The sequence below is a fragment of the Pan troglodytes genome, chromosome 4 (genome assembly GCF_028858775.2).
Source record: "Pan troglodytes isolate AG18354 chromosome 4, NHGRI_mPanTro3-v2.0_pri, whole genome shotgun sequence".
Classification (NCBI taxonomy): Eukaryota; Metazoa; Chordata; class Mammalia; order Primates; family Hominidae; genus Pan; species Pan troglodytes.
In genome coordinates this window covers 149,557,795-149,583,792 of record NC_072402.2, presented here as the reverse complement: position 1 = coordinate 149,583,792, position 25,998 = coordinate 149,557,795, and the positions used below count along the sequence as shown (strand labels likewise).

General features: G+C 41.0%; 1 protein-coding gene and 1 pseudogene across 2 annotated transcripts in view; one reads left to right on the top strand and one right to left on the bottom strand.

Annotated features, from left to right (window-relative positions):
* GLRA1 (glycine receptor alpha 1) overlaps positions 1-25,998 on the top strand; it is a 102,153-nt gene that overhangs the window by 61,617 nt on the left and 14,538 nt on the right. For both annotated transcript variants that reach the window (XM_016954092.4, XM_001169235.7), the window contains exons 4-7: positions 3,215-3,438; positions 6,840-6,922; positions 8,046-8,183; positions 11,623-11,837. In XM_016954092.4, coding sequence (XP_016809581.1) covers positions 3,215-3,438; positions 6,840-6,922; positions 8,046-8,183; positions 11,623-11,837 — 660 coding nt within the window. The remainder of the gene's footprint in view (positions 1-3,214; positions 3,439-6,839; positions 6,923-8,045; positions 8,184-11,622; positions 11,838-25,998) is intronic.
* Positions 12,365-14,259, bottom strand: LOC743895 (glutamine synthetase-like; annotated as a pseudogene).

The following is a 25,998-nucleotide window of genomic DNA, read 5'->3' as shown; positions in this document are numbered from 1 at the left end:
ATGAGGTATCATCATGTTGGCCAGGCTAGTCTCAAACTCCTGGGCTCAAGAAATCCTCCCACCTTGGCCTCCCAACATGCTGGGATTACAGGCATGAGCCATCGCTCCTGACCGAAAACTTTCTTAATGGAAATATTTCTTAACTGCCTGACCCAGTTTTCTGCTATTGAGATCTACCCATACCATAATAGCTCCTCACGTTGTGAATAGAAACTGAATGGACTCTTTCAGTTCCTCTAGGATCAGCTGAGGCAATGGAGCAAACTCTCAGCTAGGAGTCAGAACACTTGGGTTCTAGAATCAGCTCTGGCCCTACATTTTCAGAGTGACATTGAGCCAGTCTCAATTCTCCCTGGACTTCAGTCTCTTCATCTGGACAAAAAAAATGTGGGAGGTGGGGATGGAGTTTTGACTAGAACAGCCATTCCTAACCTATATTCTATAGAAGATACTCATCATGCACAAATATAAGAATTCCATGGCCAAAATAAACCATATTCTATTCCCTTCTTGAGATGCACACAACTCATCAGCATATTATGGTCTCTGAGAAGTCCTGCAATAAAGAAGCCTATTGTATTTCAACCGGTCTAACATTTCCCTAATTGATTTGGCTCCTGAATTTTTCTTTCAGTGGAATAACTACACTGCAGTACCATCAGAGAAACATTAACTAAGCATTAAATTTAGAAGCTAGTAAGATGTCAGATTAGTAGATTGCAAAAATTTTCTCCCATTCTGTAGGTTGCCTGTTCACTCAGATGGTAGTTTCTTTTGCTGTGCAGAAGCTCTTTAGTTTAATTAGATCCCATTTGTCAATTTTGTTGCCATTGCTTTTGGTGTTTTAGACATGAAGTCCTTGCCCATGCCTATGGCCTGAATGGTATTGCCTAGGTTTTCTTCTAGGGTTTTAATGGTTTTAGGTCTAACATTTAAGTCTTTAATCCATCTTGAATTAATTTTTGTATAAGGTGTAAGGAAGGGATCCAGTTTCAGCTTTCTATATATGGCTAGCCAGTTTTCCCAGCACCATTTATTAAATAGGGAATCCTTTCCCCATTGCTTGTTTTTCTCAGGTTTGTCAAAGATCAGATGGTTGTAGATGTGTGGTATTATTTCTGAGGGCTCTGTTCTGTTCCATTGGTCTATGTCTCTGTTTTGGTACCAGTACAATGTTGTTTTGGTTACTGTCGTCTTATATTGAAGTCAGGTAGCGTGATGCCTCCAGCTTTGTTCTTTTGGCTTAGGATTGACTTGGCAATGTGGGCTCTTTTTTGGTTCCATATGAACATTAAAGTATTTTTTCCAGTTCTTTGAAGAAAGTCATTGGTAACTTGATGGGAATGGCATTGAATCTATCAATTACCTTGGGCAATATGGTCATTTTCACGATATTGATTCTTCCTATCCATGAGCATGGAATGTTCTTCCATTTGTTTGTGTCCTCTTTTATTTCATTGAGCAGTGGTATGTAGTTCTCCTTGAAGAGGTCCTTCACATCCCTTGTAAGTTGGATTCCTAGGTATTTTATTCTCTTTGAAGCAATTGTGAATGGGAGTTCACTCATGATTTGGCTCTGTTTGTCTGACAAAGGGCTAATATCCAGAATCTACAAAGAACTCAAACAAATTTACAAGCAAAAAAACAAACAACCCCATCAAAAAGTGGGTGAAGGATATGAACAGACAATTCTCAAAAGAAGACATTTATGCAGCCAACAGACACATGAAAAAATGCTCATCATCACTGGCCATCAGAGAAATGCAAATCAAAACCACAATGAGATACCATCTCACACCAGTTAGAATGACGATCAATAAAAAGTCAGGAAACAACAGGTGCTGGAGAGGATATGGAGAAATAGGAACACTTTTACACTGTTGGTGGGACTGTAAACTAGTTCAACCATTGTGGAAGACAGTGTGGCAATTCCTCAAGGATCTAGAACTAGAAATACCATTTGACCCAGCCATCCCATTACTGGGTATATACCCAAAGGATTATAAATCATGCTGCTATAAAGACACATGCACATGTATGTTTATTGTGGCATTATTCACAATAGCAAAGACTTGGAACCAACCCAAATGTCCATCAATGATAGACTGGATTAAGAAAATGTGGCACATATACACCATGGAATACTATGCAGCCATAAAAAAAGATGAGTGCATGTCCTTTATAGGGACATGGATAAAGCTGGAAACCATCATTCTCAGCAAACTATTGCAAGTACAAAAAACCAAACACCGCATGTTCTCACTCATAGGTGGGAATTGAACAATGAGAACACTTGGACACAGAAAGGGGAACATCACACACCAGGGCCTGTTGTGGGGTGAGGGGAGGGGGGAGGGATAGCCCTAGGAGATATACCTAATGTAAATGACGAGTTAATGGGTGCAGCACACCAACATGGCACATGTATACATATGTAACAAACCTGCACGTTGTGCACATGTACCCTAGAACTTAAAGTATAATAAATAAATAAAAAAAGAAGCTAGTAAGATGTGACTCCATGACATCTATTAAACCTTTCCAAACAAATCAACATATGTCACAGTAAGTTATAGAAGGCTGGTATTAAAAGTGAATGGGATGAACCCTAGGACCAGCAGGAACACTACAGAATTCTTCCGCCCATCCCTCCTTCACTTCTTGAGAATTAATTGTTCTCTTTAGGCAGAATAGTTTGAATGCTCAGACATCAGCTTCGATTTTTTCCTTTCATTCCTTCAATTTGTCTAGACCAGTGACTCTCAAATCCTAGTGTGCCTAAGAAGTACTGTAGTATTGGGGTTGAGGGTAAAAGGGGGACTTCAATTTATCTGCAATGTATTTTTTCTCTTATTTAAAAAAAATGAAGCAAACATGACAAAATATTAACAGGATGATGAAAACAAGTGTTTATTACATCCATCTTTGAATTTTTCTTTAGTTTAATTTTTTTCAAAATAAAGAATAACATTTACATAATCTCAGTTCAGGGTTGAATATACCTCATGGGGCATTTAGAGGATTTTTAGGAGTAATTATGACTCCCATGGTTTTGCCTGATACACACCTTTTACGTCTCACCCCCATATAAGATGCAACCACACTTAATAACATCCTCCAGAAAAGGTTTTACTGGCCAAAAGCACCCAGGTCCTCCAAAAGTTGATGTCCTTGGGCCTAACATTGCCTTCACCTTGTTATTTCCTGGCTGTAGGACTATAGGGTCAACATCTTCCTGCGGCAGCAATGGAACGACCCCCGCCTGGCCTATAATGAATACCCTGATGACTCTCTGGACCTGGACCCATCCATGCTGGACTCCATCTGGAAACCTGACCTGTTCTTTGCCAACGAGAAGGGGGCCCACTTCCATGAGATCACCACAGACAACAAATTGCTAAGGATCTCCCGGAATGGGAATGTCCTCTACAGCATCAGGTGAGTTCTGACCAGGTTCACCCACTCCCTGCTCAGAACGTGTCTTGCCCCACTACCTTCTGGGCATAGACTCTAAAAGAGGGGCCAAACAGAGGTGAACAGGCCCTGGCAACCCAACACCTTTGCAGAATAGGTAGACCCAGCTCTGTAACTTATACTCAGCAAGTAAGAATAAAATACAATGGGGCATTTTATTCTAGGAGCCAATGATTTATTATAACCAAGGAGACTAAGAAAGCCATCCTAGAGAAAGTGGGGTTGAAGTTACTCAGCATTTCAACCAAACAAGATAGGAAAGAGTATTCAAGCATGATTACCAATAATAGCAGGAGCTAAGGCATAAAGCCTAGAAAATCACAGCAACTTCAAAGTAAATGAGCCTGCCAGGTGGATGGTGTTGCTCACGGTCAAGGCCAGGGATACTCCCTTCTATAAAATCTATCCCCCAAACTTTGCACGGGGTCTAGGGGTTTAGATTTCCTTCTCCAGATGTGGAGTATCCTTGAGATATTGGCTAGGGGCAAAGCCTTCAGAGTCTACTGCCACCCCTCCACACCAAGTCCCTGATCTCCTCTCCTAAGGCAAAAGGAAAATGACCAATGTCCAAGAGGTGAAAAAATGACCTTACACATGTAATAATAACAGCTACCATTCATGAGAATTCACTAACTATGCCGTGTACTTTTCATGTGTTATATCCAGCCCTCCTAATAACCCCATGAAGCAGGTTTTACCAGGCCCATTTTGCAGATTAGACAAATGAGAATCAGAAAAATTTAAGTAACCTGCCAAAGTTTCCAGTTTGTTAGTAGCAGAGCCTAGATTCTAATCTGTATTAGTGTGAATCTGATGCCCTCTCAAAGTCCTATAGCAGTGCATGGCATTCAATAGGCACTCAAATATTTGATCAATATATGAATATGTTTTTATTTCAAAGAGCTTAAAAAAGGGCACTGGTCCTAAATGTCTCCTCCTCCTGCTCCAGTCCTTCAGGGAAACACATTTTTTTTTCCTTTGGGTGATGAGCCTTAACTGTCCAGGCCTGTGGGAGAGGCTGTACAGATCCTAACCCTCAGGTTTGACTGAACTCGGTCTTTCCTGAAAGCAGGCTGGGTAGGGGAGGGAGCTTAGGAACCTCATCATCAAGAGCAGGCTTGGAGGAACCCGAGGCTCACATGGCCTTCCTCGCTCAGGAGCCCACCTTCCCATCCCCTCAAGTAAACATCCAGACTGGAAGAGTGACAGGCTTAGGAAATGGCCATCCAGGCCCAGCTGGCTGCGGGGATGGTAAGGTCAGCCTGCTTGGATTTTGCTGCTGCCAGGCTAATTTCCTATCTCTAGGAAGCTAAGTCCTGGTACAGCATGATAGGACAAATCAGCAGAAAGTGACGTTTCCAAGGTCATTCGACTTCAGGAAATTAACCCAGTGTGACAGCTGCCCCACTTTGGAGCTTTTATCTGCAGAAATTCAACTGCATTCACTCTCTCTTCACTTTCTCCCTCCTTCCACTCCCTTCTTTTGCCTCTTCTTCCTCAGCCTCTCCCTTCCATTTTTCCCCTTTTGCTTCAACCTTGTGCTTAAAGGGGCCCACATCCAGAGCTGTGGGTGTGAGCTGGAGGAAGGAAGTTCACAAAGGGCTGTGTACCTCATCACATGCAGCCAAAGTGCCAGTTCAGGTCCACTAGAACACCACCAATTAGGTGTCTTAGGGTATTGGGGTTGGCTTTTCAGGAGAGCAGTGCTGCCAGCAAACACATGAGTCAACCCCACCCTGGGACTCAGAATCCAAAGGCCAGGACACATGGTTTTGAATCCTGGCTGATGTATCAGCTTGCTGTGTGACTTTAGATGACTCTCAACCTATCCCTCTCTGCACCCTGCGTTTCTCACCTGTCACATGAGGGAGTTGCCTTGATGATCTAAGGCTCTTTGGGCTCTGAAAGCCTTTCTTCTCCATCCCCTGCAGCAGGCACTCAGATGTTGGAAAAGCCTTTCAAGCTGGAGTCTTGTATTCCAGCTTGAGCTGCAGGCCTCGAATTCTGTTGAGAGGACTCCCTCTGGTTCTGAGTCTGTGGCCTCTGTCAGGGTTGAACAACCAAAATAAACAGCTAGCCCAGAATCCTGAGGAGCCCACCCCTTTCCAGTCGACCCCAGCATGAGCCTACTGATGTAGTCAACTGTGTTTGGACACCCAGAAGGCAGAGGGCCTCTTTGAAATAACCTTTGATGAGCCCTATGTGTGAAGAAGGTAGCCAAGAACCACTTGCAACACCTGCTGCAGGTGCACATGGGTGCTGCTCAACTTAAAATTTGAGCTCTGTCCCTACCTGAGGGCTATGCAGAAGAGTAAGGAACAGGGGCAGCCCCTGGCCTCCAGGCAACTTGCTAAAGACAGGTCTCCAGAGGCCAGAAAGACTCCAAAAAACCCAGAAGTTCCCTGACTGTGTCACTTTAGGCAACCTATTTTTACCTCTCTAAACCTCCATTTTTCAATCAGGAACTTGGAAATACACACATAATTATTTAATAAACATGAGTTGTCCACACCCACCGCCACCCAAAGGTGCTGCATCCCAGCAGCCATCGGGGGCTTTGTCTAGGCTGGACAAAGTTGGCTGGGAGACAAGATGGCCACCAGGTCACTGAGGTGGGGTGGGAAAAGAGGTTTGTCGCTGCTTCAGGCCTGGGCCCAGCTGGTGGGAGCCACAGCAAGGGCTTTGGGAGCCTGGAGGACAGAGCCTGCCGCCAGGCCCGGGCCCCCAGCTCATCTGCGCCTCCAAGGCCAGAGGGCCTGCAGGTCCCCAAAGCAGCTGACTGCACTCTGCTTCCCACCATGCTTCCTGCCAGAACTCCTTGTGGATTTTTTATCCTTCAGTTTTGCTAAATTCCTTTATTTGTGTTAACAGTTTGTCTGTGTGTGTATGTAATTTGCAGGGCTTTCTATATATGAAAATCATGTCACGGCCGGGCATGGTGGCTCATGCCTGTAATCCCAGCACTTTTGGAGACTGATGTGGGAGGACTGCTTGAGCCTGGGAGTTCGAGACTAGCCTGGGCAACATGGCGAGACCCCGGTCTCTACAAAAAAAGATTTAAAAATTAGCAGGCATGGTGGCAGATGCCTATGGTCGCATCTACTCTGGAGGCTGAGGCAGGAGAATTGCTTGAGCCCAGAAAGTCAAGACTGCAGTGAGCCATTATTGCATCATTGCGCTCCAGCCTGGGCCGCAAAGAGAGATCTCATCTCTCAAAAATAAATAAATAAACAAAAAAACAAACACAAGTTCCCTGACCTTCTTCCCCTACCCTGGGCAACTGATTTTCTAACAATAACTAGAATAGAGGCACAGCCTCCCTGATGTGTAGATCCTGCATCATTCAAAATCCCTTCTCTTCCCAGAATCACCCTGACACTGGCCTGCCCCATGGACTTGAAGAATTTCCCCATGGATGTCCAGACATGTATCATGCAACTGGAAAGCTGTGAGTGCCTTGCATGAGTCCTCTAGAAAGAACCAGGCTCCTTTTTACCCATGGGATAGGCAGAAATTCCCACACAGCTGCTCCTAACCACTAGACCCCAGGAGATTACTGTAATAACCCAAAATATTCGATGAAGGACTTTGCTTTTAGAAAATGCATTAGAAATATAACTTCCCTTACATTGCCTAACTGAGGCCCATGTTTTGGAGCCAGCAGCATTCTCCAAAGGGTCATTGTTCCATGTCTATGGTAAATGTGAATGGAGGAGAACTGGCTTGAATAAGTCATGGTCCTTGAACCCACAAGATGTTCACTCCAGCAGGGGAGGTTAACAACTGACTGCACAAATAACTCTACTAAAGGGCGGCAAGTGATTGGTGTGTTGTTAGAAGTACAAAGCACTGTGGCCTCGTGGCAGAAAGCGTGCTTCCTTCTAATGGAGAAGGAAAGAGGTTATTGGAGTAGACTTTATGGAGGACTGGGATTTTAACAGATTGGATAGCAGACTCCTTTGATTGCAAACAGAGAAACCAATCTGACTAACTTAAAAATACAGAAACCAAGGCAGAGCACTTAGGCAACAGGAACTAATGGACCATTTCCTTGGAGCACTACCCGTGAGGGGAATCAGCACAAACCAATTCTGAACCTCTTGTTACTTCATTCAATAGTTGCTGAAGTGCTGGGGCACAGTCTGGCCTAGCTTGAGTCACCTTTTCACACTTTCCCCCTTCTACCCCAGCCAGTGGTTAGTCCCACCAAGAGAGTGTGCAATAGAGTTGTTCCACAGAGGAGTATCTGCTGTGAGCAAAAGAGGAGGCTGGCAAGGATGGTGTGCAGGTGAAAATAGCAGATGTCAACTGCATTTCACCATAGGAGTGAGAGGGGGAACAATAGGACAAGCTAATGCAGAAGGTTGGGAAGAGAGGTGGAAGGGCTCTGATGTAGATATAAATAGTTAACCAGTTTTTTACCTCTTTTGAGAGGAAAAAAAAGGAACCTGGTCTCACAAGTTCCATCAAGTGTCTGATGTCTCTCTCAGTCTCTAACCCTAACCAACCCTGACATGCTTCAAACAAGTGCTTCTGAGTGGTGACTGCTTCTTCTTCTGATCCCATCCCAGTTGGATATACGATGAATGACCTCATCTTTGAGTGGCAGGAACAGGGAGCCGTGCAGGTAGCAGATGGACTAACTCTGCCCCAGTTTATCTTGAAGGAAGAGAAGGACTTGAGATACTGCACCAAGCACTACAACACAGGTAGGTACAAGGGCCACCCTCCTCAGATCCCACCCCCCAACCAGGACCAGAGGTCATTTCAGACACATTCAATCATTGATCCAACAGATCTTATGAAGATTACTTAATGGTTAAGAGAATAGGTTTTGAAACAAAAATGTGGCTCTGACATTTTCTTCCTATGAGTCCTGGAGTGAGTAACTTAAGCTTGGGCCATACCTAATTACGAAGGAAGCTGGTAAATACAGTCATTATTCCAGGTAGCAGAATGGATCCTATTTCTAAGGCAGAAGTAAAGAACTGATATTGGGAAGACATCTAGTAGTCTCTGTCACAGATGAACTGGCATTTCCAATAGAGCAAAAGTAGAGAGAACGCTCACAATAGACCTCAGCAAGAGGGAGCTGAGAGGTGTCACTGAAGGTTAGTAAATAGCTAGAAAGGGTTCACTTGCCTGTGAGCTATGAGAGGTCAGAGAAGCCACGATGGTGTAGCTTAGCTCTCTATTTCCCATGCCTTTGTTGGAAGATTGAATATCTGGATGACTGGGGCCAGATCAAGACTGGCTTTGCGTATCCTGTCTCAGGCTGAGAACAAGCTCATAAAAGCATGGGAGAAGAAAGTCAGTCAATTGGTATAACAGCTGGAAGGATGGGTAGGAAGCTGGGGTCTGAACCTAGATGCACAGAGTAGAGAGGCATGGCACGCCAGCAAGAGGAGGAGGTGAAAAAGAGAGATTGAGAGAAACCATCGTAGGCTCTGGTGTAAGTAGAAAGCCCAGTGAAGGTACAGGCAGCCTGGGCTGCAGTCTGTCTTGGGTAGCTCCCTCTTTCTGAGTCACCTCAGAGATGTTTCAGAACCTCCAAAGATACTCTCTTTGTTCCTTGAGCCATAATGGTATTCCCATAGCAGCCATGAAAGCAATGACTCCCAAGTCAAATCACCACAACTGACCCTCACATACCAAGTCTTTTACTCTTTATACAGCATTTTCTTTTCTTTTTAGCTTTCTTAAGGTATAACTGACCAATAACAATTGCATATATCGAAGGTATGCAACGTGATGTTCTGATATACATATGCATTGTGAAATAATTACCACACTCAAGCTAAGTAACATATCCATCAACTCACATACTTCTCATTGTGTGTGTGTGTATGTCTGTGTGTATGTGTGTGTGTCTAGTAAGAACACTTTAAGATCTACCCTCTTAAAGACCTAAATTTAAGATTAAGCTAAAATGATAAAACTTCTAGAAGACATGAGGACAAATCTTCCTAATCTTAGATTTGGCAATAGATTATTAGATATAACATCAAAAACACAAGCAATAATGAAAAAACAATAGATAGATTTGACTTCATAAATATTAAAAGTGCATCAAAAGACACTATCAAGATAGTGAAGATAAAGAACCCACAGAATAGGAGAAAATACTTGCAAATCATAAATCTGATGGGGTCAAATATTCAAAATATATTTAAAAACTCTTAAAATGTGAGAAAAAGAAAAAAAAGGCCAGGCATGGTGGCTCATGACTGTAATCCCAGCACTTTGGGAGGTCAAGGCAGGTGGATGACTTGAGGCCAGGAGTTTGAGACCAGCCTAACCAACATGGTGAAACCCTGTCTCTACTGAAAATACAAAAAAAAAAAAATTACTTGGGCATGGTGGCACATACCTGTAATCCCAGCTACTTTGGAGACTGAGACAGGAGATCCCTTGAACCCAGGAGACAGAGGCTGCAGTGAGCTGAGATCACACCACTGCACTCCAGCCCAGGTGACAGAGGAAGACTCTATCTCAAAAAAGAAAAAAAAATAAGTAAAAAGGAGATCTACCCTCTTAGCAAATTTCAAGCACACAGGACAGCACTGTTAATTCTAGTCACATTGCTGTACATTAGATCTCCAGAACTTATTCATCTTGCACAACTGAAATTCTGTACCCTTTGACCAACATCTCCCAATTTCCCCCATCCCTCAGCCTCTAGCAACCACCATGCTACTTTTGGCTTCTGTAAGTATGACTATTTTAGATTCCACATATAAGTGAGATCATACAATATATGTCTTTCTGTGTCTGGCTTATTTCACTTAATATAAAAATGTCCTCCATCTTCATTCACACTGTCATAAATGGCAGAATTTCCTTCTTTTTTAAGGCTGAATAATGTTTCATTTTCTTTATCTATTCATCCATTGAGAAATATATCATGGTCCAGCAATCCCACTTCTAGATACATATCCAAAGAAAATGAAATCAGTACCTCAAAGACATATCTGCACTCCCATGTTCACTGCAGTAATATTCACAATAGCCAAGATATGGAAACAACCTAAATGTACACAGCATATTCTGATTCATTTCACTTGCTCTTCACCATTTTCATTTAAGTTAGAGCTGAACTCTGTGCTAGACTCTATGGATGCAAGAAGAAAAGACTGACAAGGCCCTGCCTACAGCTTACAGTCCAGGGAACTCCAGGAAATTCGCTATTGTGCTTCAGTAGACAGGAACTAAGATCCCACCATAAGACTGGCCCCATCCCAGTTCCAGGGATACACAGACAGGGAGCAGACAAGCTGCCTAGTCTAGTGCAGAAGACAGATAGAAAAAGAGACTGACTTGCCCATTCACTCACTGTATTATATCTTGAAGGCTCTGATGATCATGTGAACAGGGCTCAGGGAATACAGAAAAAGAGCAGCATTCTGTCTGGGAGAATCTTCACATTTACACTGCCATGGAGGAGAAGGAAGATTTATTTGGCTGGTTGTGGGAAGGAACAAGGGCATTCTGGGCAAAGGGATGAGCAAGATCAAAAGCTCAGAAACATGAAAGTTCAGGGCATGCTCAAGGCAAGGGATGGCATGTAGGGAGTCATGATTAGGGTGAAGAAAGATGGGGAAGGGGATAGAAAGACTGGTTAGAGCTTGATTATAAAGGGCAGGCTAAAGAGTTTAAACTTTTTCCTGTAGGTAATGGGAACTGCCTTGTATGAGGAAAGAAGGATGAGACCAAAGGTTTTACAAGAGGAAATAACAGGATCAAGTCATGTTTTGGGAAGATAACTGGCAGAAAGGTAGAGAAAGTTCTACTTAGTCAGGCCCATTCTTAGCAAGAAAATATTGATGATGATGATGATGATGGTAACAGTGATGTTGGCAATTGACAATTCTGAACATTTACAATGTATGAGGACTGCTAAGTTTTTCATAAGCATCATCTCATTTTATCCTCACATTAATCATATAAGTAACTATATGATGGAAGTATTATTGTTATTATCCCCAGTTTACTATACATAAGGAAACAGATACAGAACAATTCAAATACTTGTCTAAGGACACAGGTAGTGTGAGACTGAACCAGGACTCCAGCCGAGGTTGTTCTAATCCTAAAGCCTTTTGTCCTATTCACCAGGCTACACTGCCTTCTCACTGCAATTTCTTGCAGGTAAATTCACCTGCATTGAGGCCCGGTTCCACCTGGAGCGGCAGATGGGTTACTACCTGATTCAGATGTATATTCCCAGCCTGCTCATTGTCATCCTCTCATGGATCTCCTTCTGGATCAACATGGATGCTGCACCTGCTCGTGTGGGCCTAGGCATCACCACTGTGCTCACCATGACCACCCAGAGCTCCGGCTCTCGAGCATCTCTGCCCAAGGTAAGTCCCATTGCCCAAGAGCACAGAACACCTGGACAAATAAGGACAGCACCTACTTCCTTGCTCTGCCTAAAACATGGGGAGCAAAGGAATTATTCACTACTTATTTATCTACTATACTTTGCAGGATCCTGCAGATCTTTGCAGGTTCTACACTTTTCTGATCCATCAAACCTTCCACCAGACTCAACATTATGTTCAATACGAGTTGCCAGACACCACATTCTGCTCCACTGTCTACCAACACCAGACACACATTCTGCTTCATTTACTATTAACACTCAACTTAACATTCTCCTCCATTCACTTTTAGAGCTAAGTACAATATTCTGCTCTTTTCACCATTAATAGTAAATACTGTGTGTCAGGGATCTCCAACACTAATCTCATATCTAGAGATTTGATAGAAAGATTCATAGGACTCAGAATAAAGTTGTATTTGCAGCTAAGATTTATTTATTTTTTAATTTTTTGAATTAAAAAAAGACCTTTATATTCCACCCTTTGAGTTGCAATTGGGACAATTGGGAGAAGGGGAAGAGTTGGAGTGGGGATGAAGAACTAGGAGGGGCTCGACGGCTGGAGGTCTAGTCCACTTAGTTTTTGTACTGGAAGGGCTCATTGCCGGTTTCATTGAGAAGACACGTGTTGATGAGGGCTTCTGTCACCGAAAAGGGTTCGCAGTTGGCAGAGGGGCAACAGTCTTCAAAGTAACCCTTCTTCTCCTGGCCACCAGTCCAGGGAATGTGTATGTTGGCACTACGATTGGCTACACCAGCAGAAAAGTCGTTGATGTTGGAGGTTTCATGGAATCCAGCTAGGTGTTGGGCTTTGTCCAGGCCTCCCTTGGGATCATAAGCGCGGATGTGGTACTGGTGCCACTTGCTTAGTTTCTCGATGGCCTCCTCAGTGTACTTCAGACCATTCTCCTCCCACATGGCCTTGGTGCTGATGTTGGTATGGCAGCCTGAACACTTCCAGTTCCCAGGAATGGGCTTGGGATCAAAGGTTGCTATCACTCCAAAGTCTTCACATACATGATGCAAAATGAAACAGCCCATTCAGAAATGATCTCCCATGCTGATTCTTTCACAGGGTCTGGTTTGAAATTCCCACTGGGCAGGCATGACCTCAGCATTAGTCCCCACCATCTTGGCTCCAGCATACAAGTAGGCCTGGTAATGGGCCTCCACGATGTCCCTGCCATGGGCTTTGCCTGCTCCCACACTGCAGTAATATGGACCCTGGGGTCCTGGGAAGCCATTGGAAGGCCAACCAAAGGGGTACCCATCTGTCCCCATGAGGGTATATTCCTGTTTCATGCCAAACCAGGGTGCTGGTTGCTCACCATGTCCATTATCCACTTACAAGTGTGCCTCAAATTGGTCACTGCAGGCTTTTGGTTGTACTCGAAAACTTCACAGAACACCAGCTTATAGGGTCCTTACTGAAGGTATCCCAAAACATGGCAGGAGGCATGAAATGCATGTCACTGTTGGAGCCTTCAGACTGTAAAATACTAGAGCCATCAAAATTCCAGGCTAGGCATGGTGGCTCATGCCTGTAATCCCAGGACTCTGGGAGGCCAAGGCAGCTGGATCACCTGAGGTCAGGAGTTGGAGACCAGCCTGGCCAACATAGTGAAACCACGTCTCTACTAAAAATACAAAAAATCAGCTGGGCGTAGTCACACACACCTGTAATCCTAGCTACTCGTGAGGCTGAGGCAGGAGAATCGCTTGAACCTGGCAGGCCGAGGTTGCAATGAGCTGAAATCGTGCCATTGCACTCCAGCCTGGGCAACAAGAGTGAAAACTCCGTCAGAAAGAAAAGAAAGAAAGAGAGAGAGACAGAAAGAAAGAAAGAAAAAAAGAAAGAAAGAAAGAAAGAAAGAAAGAAAAAAGGAAAGGAAAGGAAGAAAGGAAGGAAGGAAGGGGGAGAGAGAGGGAGAGAGAGAGAAAGGGAGGGAGAGAGGGAGGGAAAGAAAGAAAGAAGAGAGAGAAAGAAAGAAAAAGAAAGGAAGGAAGGAAGGGAGGGAAAGAAAGAAAGAAAAGAAAGAAAGAGAAAAGAAAAGAAAGAAAGAAAAGAAAGAAAGAAAGAAAGAAAAGAAAGAAAATCCCACTCAGGCAACTCTTCCACACAGTTGGGCTCACTGTCCAGGGTCTGGGTCTTGCAGCGCCATCCTTCTCCAGTACCATCGATCCAGATATACATGGCCTGGACTTTCTCACCCTGAGACAGGGACATGTACACCTGCTTAATACCTTTGTTTAAGTGGGAATGTGCTGAGGCGGTCATGGTGGAAGGTGTTCTGGGCGCTGAGCAGGCGGGCGGGTAAAGGTAGGCCATGAGAGTGAGGTGAGGAGAGGAGAGGAGAGGAGACCGCCATGCTGCTCACACACTCTGCTCTTCTCCCATTCTCAGCTCTCCACAGCTGAGATTTATTACAGCAACATATTCAGAAGATACAGCTAGCTCATCGGGGGGAAAGAACATAGGCAGAGACTAGAGGAATCCATGTGCAGGCTTCCTTACTCTCCCGCTCCCATGAGGGGTCACACAGAATGCACTCTTACTCCAGCAACAACAATGCAGACACGTGTATGCTGTGTTTCTGCCCCATAAGACAGAAAAACAGAAACTCTTAGTCAGGCATGGTGGCCCGCGCTTGTAATCCCAGCTACTCGGGAGGCTGAGGTAGGAGAATCACTTGAACCCGAGAGGCGGAGGTTGCAGTGAGCCAAGATGGTGCCACTGCACTCCAGCCTGGGCAACAGAGTGAGACTCCATCTAAAAAAAAAGAAAAAGAAAAACAGACTCTGCTCTAAGATTCATTAGAGGCTCAGTGTGCCATGTTTTAACTGGGGGCTGGTCACATCAGCACCCTCTGCCTAGCATGTGCCAAAATTCCAGACTCCCAAAAGGAAAGCAGATTGTTCAGCATGAACCAGATTGTTTGTACAATCTAGGCACAGCGAGCCAGCCTTATCAGTTAGGGAAAGTAGGAATACTCCCAAAATCCAAGTTACCAGATGCCATCCAAGAGGCAACCTTGCAAGCAGGCCCTAAGATAGCAGCCTCAGGCCTGTTTTGTTAACCCTTTTCTGGACACACTTCAATTTGATACTTATATTTCTAGTGTTAAACACCACATTTGCTGTTAACTCCTAAACCATATTCTGCTTCATTCACTATCAGCACTAGACACAGCATTCTGCTCCATTCACTATTAATGTCAGATACACATTCTGCTCCATTCACCCTTATGCTAGACACAACATTCTGTTCCATTCACCTCTAACACCAGACAGAGCAACTCACTTCATTCATTACTAACACCAGGCACTATTTTTCTTTCAGTCACCCTTACGATCAATACAACCTTCTGTTCCCTTCACTGTCAACACTAGATCTTGCATTCTGCTTAATTCACTATTTTTTTTTTTTTTTTTTTGAGACGAAGTCTCACTCCGTTGCCCAAGCTGGAGTGCAGTGGCACAATCTCGGCTCACTGCAACCTCCACCCTCCACCTCCCGGGTTCAAGCGATTCTCCTGCCTCAGCCTCCCGGGTAGCTGGGACTACAGGCACGCGCCGTCATGCCTGGCTAATGTTTGTATTTTTAGTAGAGATGGGATTTCACTATGTTGGCCAGGCTGGTCTTGAACTCCTGACCTCGTGATCCACCCACCTTGGCCTCCCAAAGTGCTGGGATTACTTAGTTCAGTTTTAACGCTAAACATAATGTTCCGTTTCACTTACGGTTAATGCTAGACACCATATACTCCTCCATTCACCCCTAGTTGAGGTACAACATTCTGTTCCCTTCACTATTAATACTTGATACTTCATTCTACTTCACTCTCTTTTAATGCTACATGCTGCATTCTACCACATTCACTATTATTGTTTGAGTCACATTCTGCTCTATTCACTCAACAATAGACACAATATTCTGCTCTATTATTAATGCCAGACACCACATTCTGCTTCCTTTAGCCTTCTGCTAAAAACAATGTTTTGCACCATTTCCAATTAATGCTGCTTAACATTCTGTTTTGATATAGAAAAGTTGAAAGAACATACAATAAACACCCTCACACCCTTTACCCAGATTCACCAGTCATCATTTTCCCACATATACTTTCTTAGTATAGGTAGACAGATGGATAAATAGATAGATAGATGGGCAGGTAGGTAGGTAGATGCAATTTTTGCTGAATCAACAAAGACATGGCAATTCACCTCAAAATAAGGAAGGAGAATCACAATGACATTATCACATCTTTAAAAATTAACATTAACTCAATGGTTATTATTGAGTTAGAAATAATTCAATTTGAAATAATTCAATAATATCATCTAATACAGAAACTTTATTTAAATTCTCTCAGTTGTCAAAAAAGTCATCAGAAAATATGATGAGCGATCCAATCAAGGATCCAATTCATATTGCACACAGTTGCTCTATTTTGTCTCTTTTAACCTAGAACAGTCTCCCAGCTGTTTTTTGTTTTTCATGACACTGACTATTCCATTAACTTTTAATGTGAGACACAACATTCTGTTTCATTTGCCATCAGCAGTAGACACCACACTCTCCTCTATTCACCCTTAGAACAAAACTCTACAATATGCTCTCTGCAGCATTCACACTAGACATCAAATTCTGCTACATTCACTACAAATGCTTGAATCCACATTCTCTGATCACTATTAACACCTGACAACACATTCTGCTGTGTGCAATTGTAGCAGCAGATATAATGTTCTGCTTTTCCTTATGCTAGATTCAACATTCTGCTCCACTCACTATTAATAGTTGATGCCACATTCTTCTCTACCTATGGTTTACACTAGACTCAACATTCTGCTGCATTTGTGGTTAAAAATATTTGGCTCCATATGTTATTAACACTCAACTCCACCTTCCCCTTCATTCATACTTTTTATTTATTTGCCTTTTTAAGCATTAGATTTAGTTCCTTTTAGTATATTCACAAAGTTGTACAACCCTATCTATACAACTGCCTATAGATAGTATCTAATTCCAGAACATTTTCATCACCCAGAAAGAAAATCCATACCCTCCAACAGTCACTCCTCATTCCCCACTCCCAAGAGCCTCTGGTAACAATAAATGGATACTTAACTACCTGTATAAATTTGCCTTTTCTGGACATCTCGTATAAATGGAATCATACAATATGTGGCCTTTTACGATTGGCTTCTTTCATTTAGTGTAATGTTTTCAAGGTTCATCCATGCTGTAGAATGCATCAGTACTTCATTCCTTTTTATGGCTGAATAATATTCCATGGTATAGATATATCACATTTTGTTATCCATTCAGCAGTTAGGCATTTGGTTTATTTTCACTTTGGCTATTATAAATAATGCTGCTGTGAACATCTGTGTACAAGTTTTTGTGTGGACATGTTTTTAATTCTCAAAGGTATACACCTAGAAGTGAAACTGTTGTGTCACATGTTAACTACATGCTTAACTTTTTGAGGAACTGCCAAACTGTTTTCCAAAGCAGCTATACCATTTTATGATCCCACCAGGGTTCCAACGTCTGCACATCTTCACAAACATATATTATTATGTTTTTTTTAACTATAGCCATTTAGTGGGTGTGAAATGGTATTGCATTGTGGTTTTGATTTGCATTTTGCTAGTGAATAATAATGCTGAGCATTGTTTCATGTGCTTATTGATCCCTTCTGTATCTTCTTTGGTGAAATGTCTGCATTTCTGCTCCACTCACTATTAAAATCTTTTGCTCACTTTTGTTATTTGTCTTATTATTATTGAGTTGTAATAGTTCTTTATGTATTCTGGATTTTAGACCTTTATTAGATATAGGATTTGCACATATTTTCTCTTGTTCTATGTGCCGTGGTTTAGATTCTTTTCCCTTCCAAACCTTGTATTAAAATTTAATCCCCAACATTGGAGAGGGGTCCTAATGGAAGTGTTTGGATCATAGGAGTGGATTCCTCATGAATAGATTAATGCCTTCTCTTAGGGGTGAGTTCTCACTATATTCATTGTTTAAAAAGAGCCTGGCCACAGGTAATACACCTATGTAACAAACCTGCATGTTCTGCATATGTATCCCAAGACTTAAAATAAAATTTAAAAATAAATAAAATTTTAAAAAATGATTTTTAAAAAGAACCTGGCGTCTCCCACCCACTTCTTCCTTCCTCTCTCACCATGTGATCTCTGCACATGATGGCTTCCCTTCACTTTCTACCATGAGTGGAAGCAGCCTGAGGCCCTCACCAGATGCCCGATCTTGAACTTTTCCAGACATCAGAATTGTGAGCCAAATAAACCATTTTTTCTTTATAAATTATCCCATCTTAGATATTCTTTTGAAGTAACACAAAATGGACTAAGACTCTATGGGTTTTCTTTTCACTTGATTGATAGTATCATTTATGCTCAAAAGTTTTTAATTTTGATAAAGTCTAATTTATCTGTTTTTTCTTTTGTTGCTTACGCTTTTGGTGTCTTTTTTTTTTTCTTTTTCTTTTTTTTTTTTTTTTTTGAGATAGAGTATTACTCTGTCACCCAGGCTGGAGTGCAGTGGCACAATCTCGGCTCACCGTAACCTCTCCCTCCCAGGTGCAAGAGATTCTCCAGCCTCAGCCTCCCGAGTAGCTGAAATTACAGGCATGCACCACCATGCCTGGCTAATTTTTATATTTTTAGTAGAGATGGGGTTTTGTCATGTTGGCCAGCCTGGCCTCGAACTTCTGACCTCAAGCAATCTGCCTGCCTCAGCCTCCCAAAGTGCTGGGATTACAGGCGTGAGCCACTGCTCCTGGCCTTGGTGTCATTTTTTAGAAACTATTGCCTAATCCAAGGTCATGAAGATTAATACCTGTATTTTCTTCTAAGAGTTTCATAGTTTAGCTCTTATGTTTAGGTCTTTGGCACATTTAGATTTATTTATATATGTGATGTGAGGGAAGAGGTCCAACTTCATTTTTTTTTTTTTTAAGACATAGTCTCACTCTGTCACCCAGGCTAGAGTGCAGTGGCATGATCTTGACTCACTGCAACCTCCGTCTCCTGAGTTCAAGCGATTCTTCTGCCTCAGCCTCCCCAGTAGCTGGGATTACAGGCATGCACCACCACACCTGGCTAATTTTTGTATTTTTACTAGAGAGGGGGTTTCACCATGTTGTCCAGGCTGGTCTCAAACTCCTGACCCCAGGTGATCTGCCTGCCTTGGCCTCCCAAAGTGCTAGGATTACAGGTGTGAGCCACCGTGCCCAGCCCAACTTCATTCTTTCACGTGTGAATATCCAGTTGTCCCAGCACCATTTGTTGAGAAGAGTATTCTTTTCCCTGTTGAATTGATACCCTTGTCAAAAAAATCAACTGACCTATAAATGGACTGGCTTACTTCTGGACTCTCAATTCTATTGCATTGATCTATGTGTTGATCCTTTTGTCAGTACCACACCGTTTTGATTACTGTCGCTTTGGAGTAATTTTTAAAATTTGGAAGTGTGAGTCCTCCAACTTTGTTCTACTTTTTCAAGATTGTTTTGGCTACTCTCTGTCTTTTGCATTTGAACACAAATATAAATTTTAGAAGCAGCGGCCAGGCACGGTGGCTCACACCTGTAATCCCAGCACTTTGGGAGGCTGAGGTGGGCAGATCACAAGGTCAGGAGATCTAGACCATCCTGACTAACATGGTGAAACCTCGTCTCTACTAAAAATACAAAAAAAATTAGCCAGGCATGGTGGCAGGTGCCTGTAGTCCCAGCTACTCAGGAGGCTGAGGCAGGAGAATGGCGTGAACCTGGGAGGCAGAGCTTGCAGTGAGCTGAGATCGCACCATTGCACTCCAGCGTGGGAGACAGAGTGAGACTCCATCTCAAAAAAAAAAAAAAAAATTTAGAAGCAGCTTGTCAATTTTTGAAATGAAAAAAATAGCTGGAGTTTTAATAAAGAATGCATTGACTCCATGGACCAATCAGGGGAGTATTGCCATCTTAACAATATTATGTCTTCCAATCCATCAACATGGGATTTCTTCCCATTTATTTAGGTCATCTTTAATTTCTTTCAAGAAAGATTTCTAGTTTTCAGTGTACAAGTCTTGCATTTATTTTGTTAAATTATATAACAGGTGTTGTACAGATATATTCTTTTATGCTATATAAATTGAATTGTTTTTAAGTTTAATTTTTAAATTATTCATTCTAGTCTATAGAAATACAATTGATTTTTGTATGTTCATCTTGTATCCAATAACTTTCCTGAACTCATTTATTAACTCTAGGTCTTTTATACATCCTTAGGATTTTCTTTATACAAGACCATGTGATGTACAAATAGAGATGGCTTTATTTTTTTCTTTCTCACCTAGATGTCATTTATTTCTTTTTCTCAACTAATTTCCCTGGCTAGATCTCCCAGTACAATGAAGAATAGAAGTAGTAAGAACAGATATTCCTGTCTCATTCCTGGTCTTACAGAGAAAGCTTTCAGTTTTTCACTGAAAACTGAGGTTAGCTGTGGATTTTACATAGATGCCCTTTACAGTTTGAGTAAGTTTTCTATTCTTAATGTGTGGAGTATTTTTACCATGAAAGGTGTTGAATTTTGTCAAATCCTGTTTCTGCATCTATTTAGAGGATCATGTGATATTTTTCCTTTACTTTATTCATATGGTGACTGATTTTTGTATGTTCAACTAACATTGCATTCCTGGGATACAACCCACTTATAACGTATAATTCTTTTTCACATGTCACTGGATTTGGTTTGCTAGTGTTTTCCTGAGAGTTTTTTTTTTTGTCTGTATTCATAAGAGATGTTGATATGTAGTTTTCTTTATTGTGATGTCTTTGGTGTTGTTATCAGGGTAATACTTGATTCTTAGAAAGAGTTGGGAAATGTTCTATCCACTTCCACTTCTCTGAGAGTATAAGAAGGATTTGTGTGAATTCTTTAAATGTTTGGTAGAATTAATGAAGGAAGCCATCTGGTCCTGGACAATTCTTTGTCGAATTTTTATTACTAATTCAATCTCCTTACATGTTATGTGTGTATTCAAAGTTTCTATATATATATATATTTTTTTTTTTTTTAGATGGAGTTTTGCTCTTGTCATCCAGGCTGGAGTGCAGTGGCACGATCTCGGCTCACGGCAACCTCCAACTCCTGGGTTCAAGCAATTCTCCTGCCTCAGCCTCCCAAGTAGCTGGGATTACAGGCACACGCCACCACGCTCAGCTAATTTTTGTATTTTTAGTAGAGATGGGGTTTCACCATGTTGGCCAGACTGGTCTCAAACTCCTGACCTCAGGTGATCCACCTGTCTTGGCCTCCCAAAGTGCTGGGATTACAGGCATGAGCCACCATGAATGGCCTCTATTTCTTTCTGGGTCAGTGTCTTTTTAGGAATTTGTCCACCTCATTTAGGTTATCAAATTTATTGGCATACAGTTGTTCAAAGTATTCCCTTATAATCCTTTTTATTTCTGTAAAGTCAATGATAATGCCTCCTTTCACTCTTTTAGTAATTTGATTCTTCCCTCATTTTTTCTTGAACAGTATAGTTAGAAGTTATTCAATTTTGCTAATTTTTTCAAAGAATCAACATTTGGTTTCATTGATTTTCTCTATTATTTTTCTACTGTTCTACTTATTACCATTCCAATCTTTATTATTTTCTTCCTTCTGCTTGCTTTGACTTTAGTTTGCCCTCCTAGTTTCTTAAAGTGCAAAGTTAGATTATTGATTTAGGACCTTTCTTCTTTTTAAAATAGGTGTTTACAGTTATACACTTCCCTCTAAAAATGATTTTAGCTGCATCTCATTAGTTGTAGTATGTTGTGTTTTCAATTCTCCTCAGAGTATTCCTTAATATATCTTTTTATTTATTCTTTGATGCATTGTTTAGTTTATTGTTGTGAGTTTTTTGGTTATTGATTTTTAATATTCCATTGAAATCAGAAAACATATTTTGTATGATTTCAACTATTTTAAGTTTGAGACTTGTTTTATGCATAATAGTATGGTTTATTCTGAAAATACTCCATGGTGCACTTCAGAAGAATGTACATTCTTCTGTTATTGGGTGGAGTGTTCTATAGGTGTTCTTTAGGTCTAGTTGGTTTACAGTGTCATTTAAATTTTTCATTTCCTTGGCAATCTTCTAATTATTCTATTCATTATAAAAAGCAGGGTTTTGAAGACACCAAGTATTATTGTTGAATTATCTATTTATTGCTTCAATTCAGGCAGTTTTGCTTCATATATTTTGGGGCTCTGTTGTTAGATGCATAGATGTTTATAATTGTTATATTTCTTGATGGATTGACTCATTTATTATCAAATGCTCTTCATCTCTTATTAACAATTTTTTTTTCTTAAAGACTGGTTTGTTTGTGGGTTTTTTTTTTTTTTTCTGATGTTGGTATAATCACCTAAAGGCCTCTTTTGGTTACTGTTTACATGGTATGTTTTTTCCATTCTTCTACTTTTATCCTAGTTGTGTCTTTGAATCTAAAGTGTATCTTTTATAGACAGTATGTAGTTGCATTTTATTTTTTAATCCAGTCTGACAATCCCTAACTTTCAATTAGTTTGTTTAGTCTATTTCCACTTAATTTAATTAATGTAATAAAAAATGCGATTTCGTATAATTTACATCTGCCATTGTGTTGTTTTCTATATATATCTTATCTTTTTTGTGTCTTTGTTCCTCCGTTACTGCCTTTTTGCATTAAATATGTATTTTTGTGAGTGCAGTTGCTCATGCCTGTAATTCCAGCACTTTGGGAGGCTGAGGCAGGTAGGTTGCTTGAGCTCAGTAGTCCAAGACCAGCCTGAGCAACATGGTGAAACCCCATCTTTACAAAAAATACTTTTAAAAAATTAGCTGGATGGAATGGCATACAGCTGTAGTCCTAGCTACTTGGGAGGCTGAGGTGGGAGGACTGCTTGAACCTTGGAGATTGAGGCTGCAGTGAGCCATGCTGGCAACACTGCACTCCAGCCTGGGTGACAAAGCAAGACACTATCAAAAAAAAAAACAAAAAACAAAAAACAAAAAAAACAGTATTTTCTAGCGTGTCATCTTAATTCCCTGGTCATTTCTTTTACTATTTTTTTCCAGTTATTTTTTTCATGATTGCCCTGAGGATTACAATTTCATCTTATTTTAGAAACATCTAATTCAGATTATTAATACTAACTTAATTACAACAGTGTCTTAGTTTACTTGGACTGCTAAAAGAAATGCCACAGATTTGGTGGTTTAAACAATAAAAATTTATTTTTCATAGTTCTGAAACCTGGGAAGTCCAAAATCAAGGTGGCAGCTAATTCAGTTGCTGGTGAAGGTTCTTTTTCAGGTTTGCAGATGACCACTTTCTTGCTTTGTCCTAACATGGTAGAGAAAGCGTTCTGGTATCTCTTCTTCCCTAAATCCTATTGAATTAAGGCCCCACCTGTAAGATCTCACCCTAGAGATCTCACCTCTAAGATCTAACCCTAACCCTAACCCTAAGTCTAACCTAATCACTTCCTCATAGGCCCTGTCTCCAAATACAGTCATAATGGGGGTAAGGACTTCAACATACAAATTCTAGGGGCACACAAATATTCAGTTCATAACAAACAGTATGCAAAAAACTTTGCTCCTATTTATATCTCAATTACCTCCCCCTTCCTTTGCACTATTATCATACAAATTACATCTTCATTATATGTTGATTAACACAGGTTTACAATCATTGATTTACTCAACTGTCCTTTAAATCAGATAGGAGAAAAAAGTTATAAACAAAAACTGCATTTTTTATATTGTCTTTAATATTTACCTATGCAGTTACCTTTACTAATACTCCTTATTTCTTCATATGAATTTGAGTTATTGTCTAGCATCCTTTTATTTCAGCCTAAAGGGCGTCCTTTAGTATTTCTTGTAGGACAGATCTGCTAGCGGAAGTCTCTCAGCTTTTGTTTACCTAAAAATGTATTTTTCATTTTTAAGGGATACAGAATTCTTGAGAAAAATTGGCAGTCTTTTCCTTTCAGCACTTTGAAAATGTTATCCCACTATCTTCTGTACCCGATGGTGTTAATGAGAATACAACTGTTAATCTTATCAAGAATCCCTTGTACAAAAGGAGTTGCTTCTCTTTTGCTGTTTTAAGATTCTGCCTTTGCAGGAGAATTTCTTGAACCTGGGAGGTGGAGGTTGCAGTAGCAGAGATCTAGCCATTGCACTCTAGCCTGGGCAACAGAGCGAGACTCCATCTGAAAAAAAAAGATTCTGACTTTGTCTTCTGACATTTTGATTAGGATGTGTCTAGGTGTGGATCTCTTTATCTTACTTGGATTTCCCTGTGCTTCTTAGATGTATAGATTACTATTTTTAATCAAATTTGATAAGTTTTCAGGCACTATTTTTTTAAATATTCTTTCTGTCTCCACTGCAGATTCCTATTAAACATTATGTTGGTGCATTACATGGTTTCCCACAGGTTTCTGGGGCTGTTTATTTTTCTTCATTCTGTTCCTCAGACCATATAATCTAAAATTCACTGATTCTTCTTTAAGTTTCCTGATTCTTCTGTCTTCTTAAATCTACTGTTGATTCCATCTAGTGAAGTTTTCATTTCAGTTATTTTACTTTTCAACTCCAGAATTTCTATTTGGTTCTTCTTTATCATTTCTTTTTTTGAGAAGGACTCTCACTCTGTTGCCCAGGCTAGAGTGCGGTGATACGATCTCGGCTCACTACAACCTCTGCCTCCTGTGTTCAAGCGATTCTCCAATCTTAGCCTCCAGAGTAGCTGGGATTACAGGCATGCACCACCACACCTGGCTAATTTTTTCTATTTTTAGTAGAGATGAGGTTTCACCATGTTGGCCAGGCTGGTCTCAAACTCCTGACCTGAGGTGATCTACCTGCCTCAGCCTCCCAAAGTGCTGGGATTACAGGCTATCATTTCTCTTTATTAATATGCTATATTTGGTGAGACACTGCTCTCATATTTTCCTTTAGTTGTTTAGACATAGTTTCCTCTAGTTTGTTGAACATACTTAAAATTACTGATTTAAAGTCTTTGTCTATTAAGTCCAGCATCTGGGCTTCCTCAGGGACAGCTTCTTTTGACTACTTTTCTCCCTATGTATGAGCCATACTTTCCTCTTTCTTTGCATGTCTTAGAATTTTTGTTAAAAATGGACATTTTATTTTTTTTTAAGTTCTGGGATACATGTGCAGAACATGCAGGTTTGTTACATAGGTATACACACATCATGGTGGTTTGCTGCACCCATCAACCCATCATCTACGTTAGGTATTTCTCCTAATGCTATCCCTCCCCTAGCCCCCTACCACCCAATAGGCCCTGGTGTGTGATGTTCCCTGCCCTGTGTCCATGTATTCTCATTGTTGAACTCCCATTTATGAGTGAGAACATGCAGTATTTGGTTTTCTGTTCTTGTGTTAGTTTGCCGAGAAAAATGGTTTCCAGCTTCATCCATGTCCCTACAAAGGACATGAACTCATCCTTTTTATGGCTGCATAGTATTCCCTAGTGTATATGTGACACATTTTCTTTATCCAGTCTATCATTGATGGCCATTTGGGTTGGTTCCAAGGCTTTGCTATTGTGAACAGTGCTGCAATAAACATACGTGTGCATGTGTCTTTATAGTAGAATGATTTATAATCCTTTGGGTATATACCCAGTATTGGGATTGCTGGGTCAAATTATATTTCTAGTTCTAGATCCTTCAGGAATTGCCACACTGTCTTCCACAATGGTTGAACTAATTTACATTCTCACCAACAGTGTAAAAGCATTCCTATTTCTCCACATCCTCTCCAGCATCTGTTATTTCCTAACTTTTTAATGATGGCCATTCTAACTGGCATGACATGGTATCTCATTGTGGTTTTTATTTGCATTGCTCTAATGACCAGTGGTGATGAGCTTGTTTTCATATGTTTGTTGACTGCATAAATGTCTTCTTTTGAGAAGTGTCTGTTCATATCCTTTGCCCACTTTTTGATGGGGTTGTTTTTCTTATAAATTTGTTTAAGTTCTTTATAGATTCTGAATATTAGCCTTTGTCAGATGGATAGATTGCAAAAATTTTCTCCCATT